Here is a 14845-nt window from a genome sequence, read left to right on the forward strand (position 1 = left end):
GACTTGCCAATCAGATCTTCATATTTCACTAGGAGGCGGGGCTACAATTTCTTTGCAAGGTTTGGTTCCCTGTCACTTGCGGCGGTTGTTTCAACATGGCGGCAGCTGAAAAAAGGAATGCCAAATCTGAAATACTTTGGACGAAGAGTGGTAGGCTGATTTATTCATTTATTTGCTTACCAGTACGTTAGTTCTTATCCAGCATTTCCCCACGATGAAGTGTGTTTTACAAAACAGCAACCTACTTCTTATTTAGGAGTCAAGTATCAAAAGAAGAGACCTAATAAACCACGCTACAGGGAAACAGGACTGCGTCCGATGTGTTTATAATTTTGTATGGATTTTACGTATGCTTTCTTTTTTTTCTAAAATAAAGAGGTAAAATATAAAAAGCACTTCTCCTGATAATTCATTTCAGTTCTACACTCCTGCAAAACACAACGTTATAATAATAACCATGTCATAGTGATTAATGGTGCCTTTGTCGTTTAAAACTAAGCATTGTAGTGTTTTTGGAATGAACATCTTGTGTTGATTGGATTGTACAAGTATATACTTTACTCGTGAGTCTATATTGAAGTTTGTAGTACTGTATTCCTGTTTGCTGTTTTCGTCAATTTATGAAGACTGTTTTTAATGCACGTCATTTTTTGGCTGATATACACACATTTATTTGACACAATTAGAGTCCTCCATTTATTAATCAACCACAGTAGTTAATGCTGCAATCATACACCGTTCGTGACACTTGGGAGCAGAGGGAAGCTTAGCCAGTGCACAGGGAGCAGATTTTGGAGTCAAGTGTCTTGTGCAAGAGAAACTCAACTAGTCGTGACATTTTGGTCACAGCGAGAACTGTGCTGTTATACTCAAAAGACTAATCTGGATTGTTTTGATCCACATTGTAATCATGATGATTAGCCACAATGACTGAGCATTTTAAGCAGCAGTAATTTTATTGCACCGCTCTGCAACAAAACAGGTTTTAGTGGAAAATAAAACTTAAATACATTGATAATTTTTTATTGTAAATGCTATGATCTGAAATGTTTTTCTCCAATCGCAGGAGGAGACAAAGTGGTCCCTTGTAAACCAAGCGGTATAAGTACCTCAATTAAAAAAAACACCAAGATGCAAGCCCGACGCATCTCTGACTGCAAGATGGACACACCATTAAGGAGAGGCGGCACAACCCAAAGCTATGTACAAAATGATCAATGTAGCTCTGACGTTAAGGAAAATGCGTCTGCCCTTGCCTTTGCTTCCGTAACGACTGAGAACGCCCTTGTTCCAACGCTAGGTCTGATACCCCCCGTTTCACAAGTAAGGCTTTTGTCATTATTTTTGTCCTATTTGTAATTCCTACGGGTGACCCGAATGTGAAAATGACCCATGTTTCCTAGATCATATTTGGAAGTAGCAGTGCACAGAGCCAAGTCGGTTTGAAAGACCTCTGTCCTGAGGACAAACGACGCATTGCAAACCTGATTGAAGAGCTAGCCAGGTAGTTTGCTGTATGGGACTGATCCCGCTGTGTGTTTAAGTTACAAGGCAATTTAAATTAAATCCATCGTGCCCTTTGCTTTCTTGCAAAAGCAAAATTTCCTTTCATTTTCCTCCCATTTCATTTAAATATTGAAAACTATTGTCTCCTGTTTTTTTTTTTCCCTAGGGTGAGTGAGGAGAAGGAAGAGTCGGTGAAGCGCCTCAAAGATGAACACGATAATTTTGAAAGCAAAATCCAACAACTCGAGCAACAGAACATGCTTATAGCACATGAAAGAGAAAGTATCCTTTCAGATATTATTGACAAAATGCCAGTGCCGTAAGTCTGAATCCTCCACATCCTCTTTTGCCAAAATAATTCACAGATAGCATAGAATGCATTAATTGAGGCAATTTTCTTGATTTTAATTTTAATTCTCTTTGTTTTATGTCTAGTTTGACAGTAACCTTCAAGTGGGAGTGCAATTAAACTGAAGTCCCCCCCAATTGTTCACTATTTGCCAAACTTCTGCTTCTTGTGAAGTGAGTCGAGGAGAGTTCACCGCCATCATACGGCGCTCGTATATCAAATTTGCGCTCGCAAGTTAAAGCAAAAGCTCGCGCAAATGACGGGTTGTATCTTGAAAAACTCGCGTAAGTCAAGTCACTTGCATCTCAAGTGCATTCGAACACTGCAATTGATATGTTGTCACAGTTACGGTATTCTTCAAGGCAGATCATTCTGACCTTGAAATAATCTCTCCATATCATCTTTGATGTCGGAAAAAAATGTCTCTCTGTGCCTGTTAGCACCCGTTTCTTAAATCCTACAGATGTACTGAGGTGACAGATTTGTACAGTTTGTGACTACAACATTAGGTGCATGTAGACCGAAGCTCAAGAGAATTAGTATTTGCTTTGTGTTTGTATATTTATGACAACAAAACGTTTGGCTCCTTGTCTAATGAGATTGCGCCGGTGCAACTAATCAAAAGTCTGGTGGCTGCGTCAGTCTGTGCGACGCGTGACTGTGTCGGAGGAAGTCAACAGGGGGCACTGTTGTCCAGAGTAAGGCGTTATACAGCCTTGTGCAAATCTTGAATTCCTAGGCAGACAAATGGGGAGATTCATTTCAATTTTTTATTTTTTTTTTTGACGCCTGCCACAGTTGTCTTTTGTAAACGCTTGCAGCTTATTTGCTTTTGTGCACAAAATCAATTTCACGGTTGGAGCAATGGCCCAAACTCGAAAGCATCTATTAAGTTTGGTATTTACTAAGAAGACTTTGGTGTGTCTTTTCAATATGTTTTTGTAACCTTTACTTTGCACGTTGGGTGTCATTTCCTCACCGCGCAGCGAAAGCCGCAATATTCTTTATTCACTAATTTGAGGCTAACAACGTTTATTATGTTTTATGCGCTCTGCTGTCTTCCTTAAAATTCCACTCAGGTTCACACACAGTTGAGGCTAAATTGCTGCAAAATATGAAGAGTAATTGACCCTGCTGGTAAATTGTATGATTGGAAATGGAAGTGCATTAAATCAGGATGGCACAGCTCAATTAAATGTGCTCAGGCTTGCAGACTTGGCATTTACACCAAAGTTCCAAACTCCATTAAAAGGTATTTGAGAGAGAAAAATGTTAGGTTCCCAGCACCTCGGGGGGTGGGGGGTGTAACGTCGTCTTTTAAAAGAAGTGTGGGCAAGAGTCATGAACGTACTTCTTGGGGATAAGGTTCTGGCACTTTGCAGAAAGGTTAAGGAGACACCAAAGGCAAACACGCTGAATGAGAGGCTTGTCAAATCTAATTCCATTACGCCTTAGCTTATCTTATCTAACCAAGGTTCAGGGTTGACAGGGTGTAAGAAATGTTGGGCTGTACTTTAGCTCTAAGCCACCAAGGATGAGAGAGGGAAAGAGCAACCTTGATATTTGGGCGTTCGCTTGACATTTCGAAGTGAAATGAATTTGTTCCAGAAAGACGCGATGGTTTTTGTACATTAAAGCATGTTGTTATGTGCGGAGGTCATCGCGGTGATAGTGCCCGACAAAGTAAGTAAAAGCCGAATTTACTTTATCAATCTCATATTTCTTGCTACGTTTTGCTTATTTTATTTTTTGCCCGTGACCCCCATTTTCTTAAGGTTCGATGCCGTTTTCAACTTAACCCTATGCAAGCTGTCATTCGCCATCCTTGCTGCCTTACAAACACATTTCTAGTTCTTAATCCCCACCCCCTTTTTTTGTCCCTACGCTCCTCTTCAGACTCAATCTGTTTGATTTTGCCTGCTTAAGTAGGCTTTGGAATTTTCTCTCCCCCTCCTGTGCAAATTTCTTCCTCCTCGAAGTGGATTTCATAATTTCATCTGGGCCTCAACCTGACAGGGCAGTGAATCACTTTGACAGGCCTCTTCAACCCAAGCCCTTGATTTTGAGTATTTTGGGAGCAAGGGGGAGGAGCAAGTCATTGTTGGCAATTTGCAACTGCGATGTAAACCACGGGCCTGTTGAGTACTGTACTTGGTCCTTGGCTGATGTCCAAAGATGTGGAGAAAGCCTGTTTTTTTTTTTGTAGCATCTGGCACAGAAGTGGAATCTAGTTAGCATTGCTCTTCTTGGATCAGATTGCCGAGAGTGCTTGTTGTCCAGGGGCCGCGTGTCCCCCCCCATCACCATATTAGCATGCGTTAACTTCACGTACAGCGAGACGATTCTGTGGGGGCAGCAAGACATTCTTCGTTGTGCACCGTCTCTCGTCCAACTATTTGTATTCAACCCGATGTACTGTATTGTGCATTTATGTCACGGCGAACAATTTGTTGGCAAGTGTAAGAAATCACAGGAAATTCTCTTTTCAATCTAATGTTTTGACATGTGAACAGCATGCGTTTTGCGCCGCACGACAACACTCCATCTCGGCCCGTGGCGAGTGTGTAGCTGCGGATGCATAATCAGTATCTCCCCTGCAAGACCCTTCCGTATTCATGCTGCATAAATAGACCTCCCAGCAATGGTTTACATGATGTGATGTCCTTGTGATGTCCTTTCATCCAGCAAGACTTTCACAGACACTATCAGTGCTGGGGGGGGGCAGCGGTGGAGGGGGGGGGGTTGCGAGTCGTCTTTGGTCTTAGATGGAGGCTTCAATCAATGTGTTTCCTCACATTTCTCAATGTTTATGGAAGCCGCTGCCTCGCATTTGTCTTGTGTCTGGTCCTCAATTCAAAGTTGTCCACCCGCTCTTTTCCTTTGCCTCTGTTTCATTTCCTCAGCCTGATTGAGGTCCTCGAACAAGCAAAGCGTTTCCTTATGGAGTGCTCTGCCAACTATTTCCCCAATACGACTCTACTTTGAACTTTGATTTCCTCTTAATATCTGGTCCTTTTTTTTTTTTTTTTTTTTTTTTTAAACGGATGCTGAGAAACTCATCAGCTGGGGTAGCAGGGCCACCATCATAAAAATATATGGCCTGGAGGAAACACACTTTATGGTCAGCTTGGGTGGGAGTGTGTGTGTGTGCGTGTGTGTGTGTGTGTGTGTGTGTGTGTGTGTTTGTGTGTGTGTGCGTGTGCGTGTGTGTGTGTGTGTGTGTGTGCGCGCGTGCGCCCGACTTGCTTTTATTGTGGCGCTTGTGTGAGAGTGTTCGTGTAGGTGGGGAAATTACGCTCTCGTGCCTCGGTGTGTTTTGCGTGCCTCCTAGAAAGTCAAGAGTAAGACGGAGGTTGATTATTGAATATGTATGAGTTTGTCTGTGTGTCTCACACTCATTATCTTTGCATGTGCTGGTGTGGTGCGATGGTGCTACTGTCATTAGTGGGCTCCTGGGGCGCAGCAGTAGTTCCGCTCCAGATTAGTTTTCTCGTATCTGCCAAGTCTCTGTCTGGCAGCGAGCCGGCTATGGCGCAGCCCAGCTCAGCTCAGCGCAGCATGGATTGAACCAGATGGTGAAAATTCTGTGCTAGAACACAAACTTTGATTTTCTGGCCCCTTTTTAAAAAATCTTTTTTTTTTTTTTTTTTTTTGTACTTTCCCGGTCAACCATGTAACTGTAGCGGGAGAGGGTTTTTTTTTTTTTGGTAACTATAGCCACTGTCAGACTTATTCCCCCAAAGAGAAGATTTTCCCCACAAAATTGACTGATCTGCATCAAGTGACCTTTTAAAGCAGACGTCTTGAAAAGCAACACCGGCGTGACGGTTAAACAGACTTTTTATGATGGCGTTCTTATTATTTCACGAGGACCATAAAAGCCCATGTTAGTTTTCGACCCCATACCGAAGCTTAAAGTCTCATCCCAGCAAGGGGGACTCAAGGTTATGTTTGCTCGGACTATGACTTTCCCTTAACTGCTCGTGCTTCAGGCCTTCAGCGGCAGTACAGAGAGTGTCAGGAGCTTCTTGGGCTCTACCAACAATACCTTACTCAGCAACAAACGAAGCTCAACCAGTCCATCGCTGAGCTTAGCCAGGCGCAAGCCCAAGCTCACTATAAGGTACGTCGAGACTCCTTGCGCTGCCAAAGGCTTCATTGAGACCTCACGCAACAGCTCGTTTATGGCTTAGCGCCAAAATAATGCATATCAATTGACTGTAGAAGTCCCCCCCGAAGTCACTTGGTTCGATATGATTACACCACGGTAAAACTCTCTCAAGGTCACACTTGAGAAAGGAAGACACTCTTCAGCCTAAGCATCTGGAGATAGAATAGATGACACGGCCAACCTCATTGTCCCACTGTGGCTCTGAATAATGGGTGTTTGCCTGCTCCCTGACCCTGAGCAAATGAGTCACTCTCTCCCTCCCCTAGTCAACTATAAGATGGGCTTTTCCTCCTTATGTTTATCTCATAATGTGCCTGACCTTGGTTTACCTGCCAGTAATGCTCAGTGGAAAATTGGCCTCTTAATCTTGCCGCCTCTGTCAGGTCTAAACAGGATATGGTAAGCGTAATGGTACGCCTCACGCCATTGTAATTATGCGCGCGGGGAGCGTTTTTACCCTCACTTCTGCGCAAATTGAGTGAAGGGTTCATCATTCAACGCTGACAAGTTTCACTTATGGCCGGCTCTATATTACCCTGTATGGCTTATAAAACTACAACAGCCTTGTCTGTGGGCTGAAACACCGCATGCCTTTTTTTTTTTTTTTTAGAAGTTGGTCAAAACACATTCATTATTTTTCTTATGTGTCCAGTTGCTGAACAGCGAAGAAGCCATTAGTGAAACTACTAGCCGGGCTAATGGCCTACTGTTTGATGGCTCATACCTCAGTCTTGCCGCTACTCAAACACATCACCCTCAAGCGCACAGGAGAAGTAGCGCAAGAAGAGGACCCTTGCCGGCTGTCAATATTCCTACGCCCGCTTCCTATTTTAGCAAAAACTCTCCAGCTGGCGCCGGTGAGCAAATCATTGGGCATCACATTCAGACGGGAGAATTCGGTTTGCAGCACAATCAGGGGCCTTTCCAAGACGGCAGCTATGGCGTCCAGCAACGTCGAACAAATGGCTGTTCCCTTGAGAGAAGCTATGAGAGCACATTTAGCCAAAGGTACGGTTGTTCTGAAACTGTATACCCGCACTTTGTTTCTGATTTTACAGATTTTCGAATGACATTTCATTTGAAAAACATCAAAGATCTGTTCTCAAACAAGTAATGCACAGTTTTCCATACAGGCCCCACGGCGAGGATGACTTTGCCGCTGGGAAGAAGGAACCTTCGACCATCCCTCGACTTGGTTGCGGGGACTGGGAGGAGAAGAGGCAGCAGCTGCTGCTGCAGAAGATGCAGCTGGAGCTGGAGCGAGAGAAGCTGCAGACACGTCTGGCTGATCAGGAGGAGCGGCTCAGCAGACAGAATCAGCAGCTGTGCCAGTCACGTCTTGACTGCAAAAGGTTGGTTCCAAAAACCTAAAAAAATAAAAATTCCTCCAAGTGTCAGAGTACACAGTTACGAAATGTTGATATAGTTTGGTGCCCCCCCCCCTCCCTTCCACGTTGCCAAAACTGCTTCTTAGGTAAATTAGCAGTCCAAAAAAAATGAAAGAATAGATACTTAATGATGAAAAGCTCTGGTATAATTAGGAACGGGTGAGTATCAGGCTGATAGTGGCCTTATTTTCAGGTATCGAGTAGGGTGGAGGCTTCTGATACCAGCCATCGATACGTAAGACAAAAAAGAAATCATCTGACATTGAACAAATCCTCCTTGGCGGTAGTTGGTATTAGTGTCGATCTGGAAAAAAAAAAGTGTTATCAAACATCCTGAGTCATAGTATATAATGATCAATTCGTCATTTCTATTTATTCTCATGTTCATGTCAGGTTTCAAGAAGCGTGCCAATCTAAACTCAGCAGCTCATTCGCGAACAATGAAACGTCACAGCCAGACCCCCCTCGCGGCCAAGATTTCCCGACCGGGTAAACCAAGTAGCTCAATATGAAAGTCTTTCACAGAATTAAATTCCTGAGTCCTGTTTATGAAATTTGCCGATACTGTCTGATGTCTTTTGTGTGTGTGTGACAGAACGAATCCTCCTGCACAACAAAGCGTGCATGACAACTGTTCACAAACTGCCCCGCTGGACAAAAATCTTCAGTTTTGTGGTGAGTTGCCATTTTTTCTCCAATTAAAAAAACGTCATATTGATACTTTTCGCATAGAAATCGTTTGGGGAAAGGGTCAGCACAAGTCAAACTTGGAAGGTGACTGAGCAAATCTGGCTGTTACGTTTTTTAAGGGATAATCAGATGAACAAATAGGTGGCACCGCTGCCAAATAGTAATTGACATAGTGCTAGCTTGACAAGCGGCCAGCTATTTTGTGTCAAGGCCAGTCAGGAAAAGAGTGAAAACATCCATGTCATCAACAAGAGCTTTCAGCTCGTATTTGCTCTTCTGTTAATGAAATGGTGTTCGCTGGTTTCGATGAAACTGCTGCTGTGTCACAGTCCCCCATTGTTTCGGAAGTTAGAATCAATTTTACTCTCCCGTCATCAGAGACATAAAGCTGAAAGCCACCCGTACCTATTTCCTGTATCTCCTCGTAGAAACACAAACTTGTCGGTTGAGCCTTGCCAAGAGTGATTGGTATAACATCTCTGAATGTTAATTTATCTTAGAGGTGAGCCCCCTCAGGTGTTGTCGTTGTCAGTCTTCTTGTCCATGCCAATACCCACTGCGTTACATTCCCTGGCTTTCCAACACCTTCATCATGCTGTTACATTTCTCAACAGATGCTCCAGTGCAATCAACAAAGGACACAGCCACATCCCCTGTCGAGTTCCCTGCAAGCCCTGCGGAGCTCACGGCGGGGCCTGTGACTCCGAAGACGTCTGAAAATCGGTAACCTTTTGCCAGGACCATACAGTTTGCACACCCAGAAAAATTAACAACAGATGCATAAAGAACCGTAAAATTGACGGGGGGGTCAAAGACTTTGTGCATGTCTGGTGTTGATGTTACTGTGGCTAGTATGGCTTTCTCCCACAGAGATTTCCGACTCATTGGCCGATTAATTAAGAAATGTATAATGGAACTGCTGTAAATGGTCAGACAACACAAAAGTAAAGACCAAAATTGGCAGGGCCCTAGTGTGTTGTAGAACAGAAAAGGCTTGTATCGCATTCTAAACTGAGTTTTGCCGATTTTCAGTTTTCCGGGGTAAATTATGACACGTCTTAGTTCAGCTAACTTTTCGGCTGTGAGATGCTAAATGAAGCTTTTACTGGGCTAGCTAGCACTGCGGCCAGCCTGTCAGGAGACATGCTGCGTTCCATTAGTCCGCCTGGCAGGGACCTTGCAGCAGGTGTAATTGAACAGACTTCTGGATGCACACACACGCACACGCACGCGCACACACACACACACACACACACACACACACACACACACACACATACACACACACACACACACACACACACACACACACACACACACACACACACACACACGCCACTCTCCCTCCTTTCTCTGCAACAGTAATGAGACAGAGAAAGCGAGCGGCAGCGACGTTCAAAGCAAGTTTGAATGGGGGTTGCCGGTGAGCATTGCACCAAAAGAAAATGCCAGGCGCAAATTTGAAGCAGGTGTAATATTGATCCAAATAAAAAATGTGTGGTCGGTCTCATAAGGATATTGAGGGCAGCTGCCATTCACACAAGCAACTTTACCAAAAGTGGTAAAAACTTTTTTTTTCCCCCCTTTGAATTCATGCATGACTAAAATATATCTTTGTGTAGACTATTTGTTTTGTATGAATACGTTGAAAACAACACTGCTAATGGTTTTTTTTTTTTTTTTTGGACATAGCACGTGTTCTTCTACTATCAGATATTCTTCCCCCAAAAATAACATTAATGAGCGTGCTAGGTGTCAAGAGATACACTAGTTGCTGTACATGAGGTTCTTCGAGACAAATAAGGAGAGCGTCATCACGACTCACGAAAAGTCTTCGTGCCCTTCCAAGGACGTACTGTCGACTTCTGGGCCTTTCTGAGACTTTCCAGTCTCTGTCGCTCTCTTGCAACACAATGACATGACACACTGTGACACTCAAAGCTCAGCGGGCCACATCCCTCTGAGAACATCCTGTTTGAAGCCTCGCGCTGCCGAGGCCCCCGTGATCATTTGTTTGGTGTCGTCCTGGTCTCATGATATTGAAACGTGAACAGCATAAAGAAGAGGACAAAAAAAAAATACCTGTGATGATATCAATGTGTGATCATTGCCGTCATGTTATCGCAACTTGCAGCATGGTCCGCAATTGTTGTGACACCGCTCGGTGTTTGACAATTCATTTTGCGTGGTGCGTGAAGGTACTTTACCTGGCAACAACGTGACCCTCTGGGCCATCTGATCTTAAAGCATTCGGTCTCGATGTGCAAATTGCCAAACAAAGCTCGAGTTAACATGAAGTGACCTTATTAATCCTTTCATGAATCCTGTGCCAGTTAGTAATGAGACAGTTCCATCTCATTTCCATCTCGCCTGCCATGACACGCACGCTATTGATTGGTTGGGAAATTGACATGCGGGATATACGCTTTGGCCGTTACAGTTTTTTTTTTTCCCTCCTATCTTACTGTTTGGACTGCAAATGAATTAAGGGCACCAGGGTGAGACGGCTATCTTTAATGAAAGGGTGCAGTGAGAGTTACAAGCGAAGAGGCATGCAGAGCAACGTGGACATATTTCAAACTAAATTGGAGGAGTATTGAATAGCTGCATAGAAAGAATTAATCCATTTTTTTTTGTACTTACAATATGGAAGTGTTGGGTGACATGTTCACAGGTTGTTAGTACGTCTGCCGCACAGTTCAGAGGTTCTCCCGTTGCTGTTGTGGGTTTGCGTAATGTTTAGCAGGAGGTCATTCCAAAGAGAGAGACTGGCAAAGGAAAAGGCTTGATGCCCTTTGAGCCTTAGCGTAGTCCTCGGTACCTCTAATAGCGTCTGCGCCGCAGACCCGAGGTGGAGGAGCTCAGAGAGGCAACGTGAGGCGACACCATTTAAATATTTTTCAACAAATCTTAAAAATAATCTTAAGAATAACTCTAAAATGTACAGGGAGCCAGTGAAGGGACGCCAGAGTAGGAGATGTGTGCTCCCTCTCACGAATACCAGTCTAGAGGCGAGCAGCAGCATTTTGAACCAACTGGAGCCATTTGGTGGAGGATTGGCTGCCGCCAAAATAGAGTGCATTGCGGTGATCCAGCCAACATGTGACAAAAGTGTCAATTACTGTTTCAAAGCGCTGTTGAGAAAGGAGACTTTCTACTTTAGCTAGCTGCGTAAGATGAAAGAAGCAGGATTTACCAATGGCACCAAAAAAGTGGCCTCAATGAGAAAGCGTATTTTTTTTGCTCAGCGGACCATAGATATGACAGTCATCCGCAGTAGCAGTGAAAGGAAATAACCATGCTGACTTAAGATGGAACCCAAAAGGAGCGGCGACAATGAAAACAGCAGTGGCCGTAGAATTGAACCCTGCGTCACACCATACGACAGTGAGGCAGTGCGGGACTCAGAACACCCAAGGCTCATGCAAAAAGTTCTGTCAGACAAATTGCGTTGTAAACCACTCTAGGTCGCCAGCACTAATGCCCACCCGGTGCTGCAAACAAGCCAACAGAATACTGTGATCCAGCATATCAAAGCTGCAGTAAAATCCAACAAAACCAGACACACACAGTGTCATTTCTCAGGAGGATGTCATTAAAAACTCATAACAGGGCAATATAACGCATATACTCATCATCATTTAAACGAACTACAGGTGCGAGGGGACCCTAAAGACGAGCCACCCTCTGATGACGTGATGGACACGCTTTGGAGACGTTGCTGGTGACGAGCCAGTGTCATGCATTTGGATTTTTAACAGTTCGAACTGACATACATGGGTAAAAAGAAGTTAACCAGCATTAAAAAAAAAATTACTCTTCCTTTGTTGGAGTGTGACAGACGGGTAGCTCAGAGGTAGTCCTACTAATTGCGGCTCACTTTGCAGTCAACGTTCTGTTCTTCCATTATTGATATGATCGTTTAGCCAAATTGCACTGAGCAAGCAGGACAGACACGTGCTGTTTTCTGACTACATTGACTGACAGAACATCTGCTCTTGCCCATGCTGATTTCTTTTATTTTTTTCTTTCCCCAAGAACGCAAGCCGCAGTGACAGATTTTCTGAAAGTCCCTCGGGGTGTATTAATATCTGGCTGCACCGCAAAGTGGAAAGCCACAAAATCCCCAGTACACAGTTGAAGTCCTCCGAATCTCTATTGGCATTCTTTTCTGCCTTATGCCACCCCTTCGCCCCACCCGCCCACGCTCCCGCACCTCTCTGACCAAACTGTACCCCCCCCCCTCTCCCAGCACCACCACCCCCAACCCCCCACGCCTTGTTATAGATTGTGACCGCCGTTAAGTGATGCATTATTCATTACCAGCATGTCGTTTGTTGATGGATGGCTGTTTGAGAGCCCTGTCCGTTAAATAAATCAACAAATAAAAATGCAAATTCTCACATTTCGCGAGACGGAACCTAGCCAAAGTCCCTCCCCCATGTTCCCTTCTCTGCCTTCCTCTGTATCCACAAAGCTGCATTTGCTTGCCATCTCTCTCTCTCTCTGTCTCTCTTTCTCTCTCTCTGCCAGTCACTCACTTTTGCTCACTCTCTCCTGCGCCTGTTGACAGGCAGGAAACCAAATGAGGAAAATACATTCACTTCCTTGAGGGTAATGTCTCTCGCTGTGTGTGTGTGTGTGTGTGTGTGTGTGTGTGTGTGTGTGTGTGTGTGTGTGTGTGTGTGTGTTTTTAATGTATTCATTTTTACGTTTACCCTCCCACAGCTGACTTGACCCTCCATTGTCACTCAAAACATGTTCACAATTTAGTTCAATATTCATAAGAGAATTTCAAGTATTTTTGCTTACTTGTTGAAATAAAATCACTTAGACGACACATCGACTGAACAAAAAATCAATCTGGATCCAGATGATTTTTTTTTCCTTCTTGCAACCACTTGAGCAAATCAAATTGAGTCAATGCAACAGCTTTTCTTTTTGTGTAGGGGAGTTTACAAAGTAATGGAATGTCAAAATGTTAAAACAACACAGGTGATGCACTCTATCTTTTGATCATAAGTGACACGCGTGTGGCAGCTTGTAAAAAAAGTGTTTATTTTATTTGTTGCTTTTGTGGGCTGCTGGTGGATGAAAAACCAAAAGCGACAAGCGACAATCGCGGTTGACGTGGCCATTTTGTCCATGGATAAATGCAAATGAAATGACAATTTAAAAAAAAAAAAAGTTTTTTGTGGCCGGGTACTAAATGATCCCCGGCGCGGCGTTTGGGGATGCCAGAACCAGCGCGTGCCAAACGCGGTCCTCCCCTCGGGGAGCTGTGCGTCGCGCTGCATGGGATGCAAATGGATGCGGCTTTAAACGAGCAGAGAATTATGTTAGCAACTTCAGCGGAGCATGCTTTGAAGAATTCATGTTTTGTATTTGGAACGGTTGTCCTTCCAGTGTGTGTACGTTGAATAATTTATCAAGCCAGACAGACTGAGGGATTGAATCTCTATTAGCCTAATCTTCTTTGTTTTGCTTTATTTATTTCACTGCGCATTCCCTCATTTCTATTCCGGGTGAGAAGGCGGCGGGTTCTCTTGCTCTTTGTCCCTCTCATACCTACAAGAAATGGTGCACTTGTGTGCTTTTGGCTCGGTAGAGATCGGTCCGTCATTCAGCAAGCAGTATCGTCATGTGTTTTTATAGTCATGTCGTAGAAGTTGGCGATATGTCAGCACCCTCTAATCATGCGTAAGTTAGCCATTTGCATTTCGGGGGCCGGTACCTCCAGCTTGCTTGCGTTTTGCCCAAGCTTCATAGTCTGGCGTTGTGTTTGGTTCCTGGTTGTTAGGGCAATGATGCCACACTGCACTGGAATCTGTCAGGCTCTGTTTTGAATCGAGCTGCGCCCCGCAGAAAGAAAGTACTGTACATTAAATCAAATAACGGCAACATTCCTTTTTTTTTTAATCCCCCAGTTTGGACTTCTCTGTTGTCGAGTTACTGGATAAGTTGAGTCCCATTGCAGCGCATGAGCAATGCAAAGCATCCTCCCGGAGGCTCAAATCATCGCAGCGTGGGCCAACCCTCACGACACCCAAACCAATCTGCAGAAGTCTGCGTACCCCCGTGGTTTTGCCTTATCGTCTGAATTGCCTGCAGGACTTGGAAGAAAGCCAAATATTGGAGGATATTTTTTTTATTTGCTGACTAGAAAAAGCGAAACATGCAAAGTTTTACTTGCTTAATGTCGACTGTGCTGTCTTAACTTGATTTTTTTTTTTTCAATTTGAGATCGGCGTGCTTTTGAGGGAAATCATGTTATGTGCTTTGTATTTTCAATTCAAATAAACCGTCATTTTTCGGGTACTTTTTCTTGATTTCTTTGAAATTTTGCCTCTGTAGGGGGTAAGTTGGTTTACTGTCAAACTACACATCAAATGAAGAGAATAACTTTGTACCGAGTCACTTAGAGTTGTCAGTCTCCGTGTTTCCTCATGACTGCCCCCTGGTGGCCAAGTCACGTGCACCAGGCGGCGTCACAATTAATACATAAATGATATTCATGCTTTCCACTCTCACTTTTGTCACTAAATTTTCTACAAAGTAAACATTGTAGCATTTTCCTTATGAATACATTTGGGGTGGGGAGGAACAAATGAAACTCTTATCTCAAGGCACCGCTGTTGATTCAGGCTGCAACAGTCTCCCTCGATGAACTGTGGAATATTTGTAAATTAGTCCACAAACACATTCAGTCTTTGGAGCAGCTGTTTTTCCCGTGTGGTCAAC

The 14845-nt window shown here is 43.9% G+C and overlaps 1 protein-coding gene across 1 annotated transcript; it reads left to right on the forward strand.

Annotated features, from left to right (window-relative positions):
- The first annotated feature begins 49 nt into the window (after positions 1 to 49).
- Positions 50 to 14422, forward strand: LOC109522642 (protein hinderin-like). Its single transcript, XM_019881378.1, has 11 exons — positions 50 to 150; positions 1067 to 1323; positions 1404 to 1504; positions 1673 to 1788; positions 5848 to 5978; positions 6679 to 7034; positions 7160 to 7378; positions 7808 to 7903; positions 8010 to 8089; positions 8719 to 8827; positions 14032 to 14422. Exons 1-11 carry the CDS (start codon positions 96 to 98, stop codon positions 14261 to 14263), a joined length of 1752 nt encoding a protein of 583 aa, XP_019736937.1. The 5' UTR covers positions 50 to 95; the 3' UTR covers positions 14264 to 14422.
- Positions 14423 to 14845: the final 423 nt, after the last annotated feature.

Source organism: Hippocampus comes, unplaced genomic scaffold (genome assembly GCF_001891065.2).
Source record: "Hippocampus comes isolate QL1 unplaced genomic scaffold, H_comes_QL1_v1.1 scaffold68, whole genome shotgun sequence".
Taxonomy (NCBI): Eukaryota; Metazoa; Chordata; class Actinopteri; order Syngnathiformes; family Syngnathidae; genus Hippocampus; species Hippocampus comes.

Excerpts from the sequence above, each read along its gene's own strand:
- LOC109522642 (XM_019881378.1), top strand. The coding sequence starts at position 96 with ATGGCGGCAGCTGAAAAAAGGAATGCCAAATCTGAAATACTTTGGACG. Across the intron at positions 1,324-1,403 it reads TGATACCCCCCGTTTCACAA|ATCATATTTGGAAGTAGCAG; the intron begins GTAAGGCTTTTG and ends CATGTTTCCTAG. Across the intron at positions 1,505-1,672 it reads CTGATTGAAGAGCTAGCCAG|GGTGAGTGAGGAGAAGGAAG; the intron begins GTAGTTTGCTGT and ends TTTTTTCCCTAG.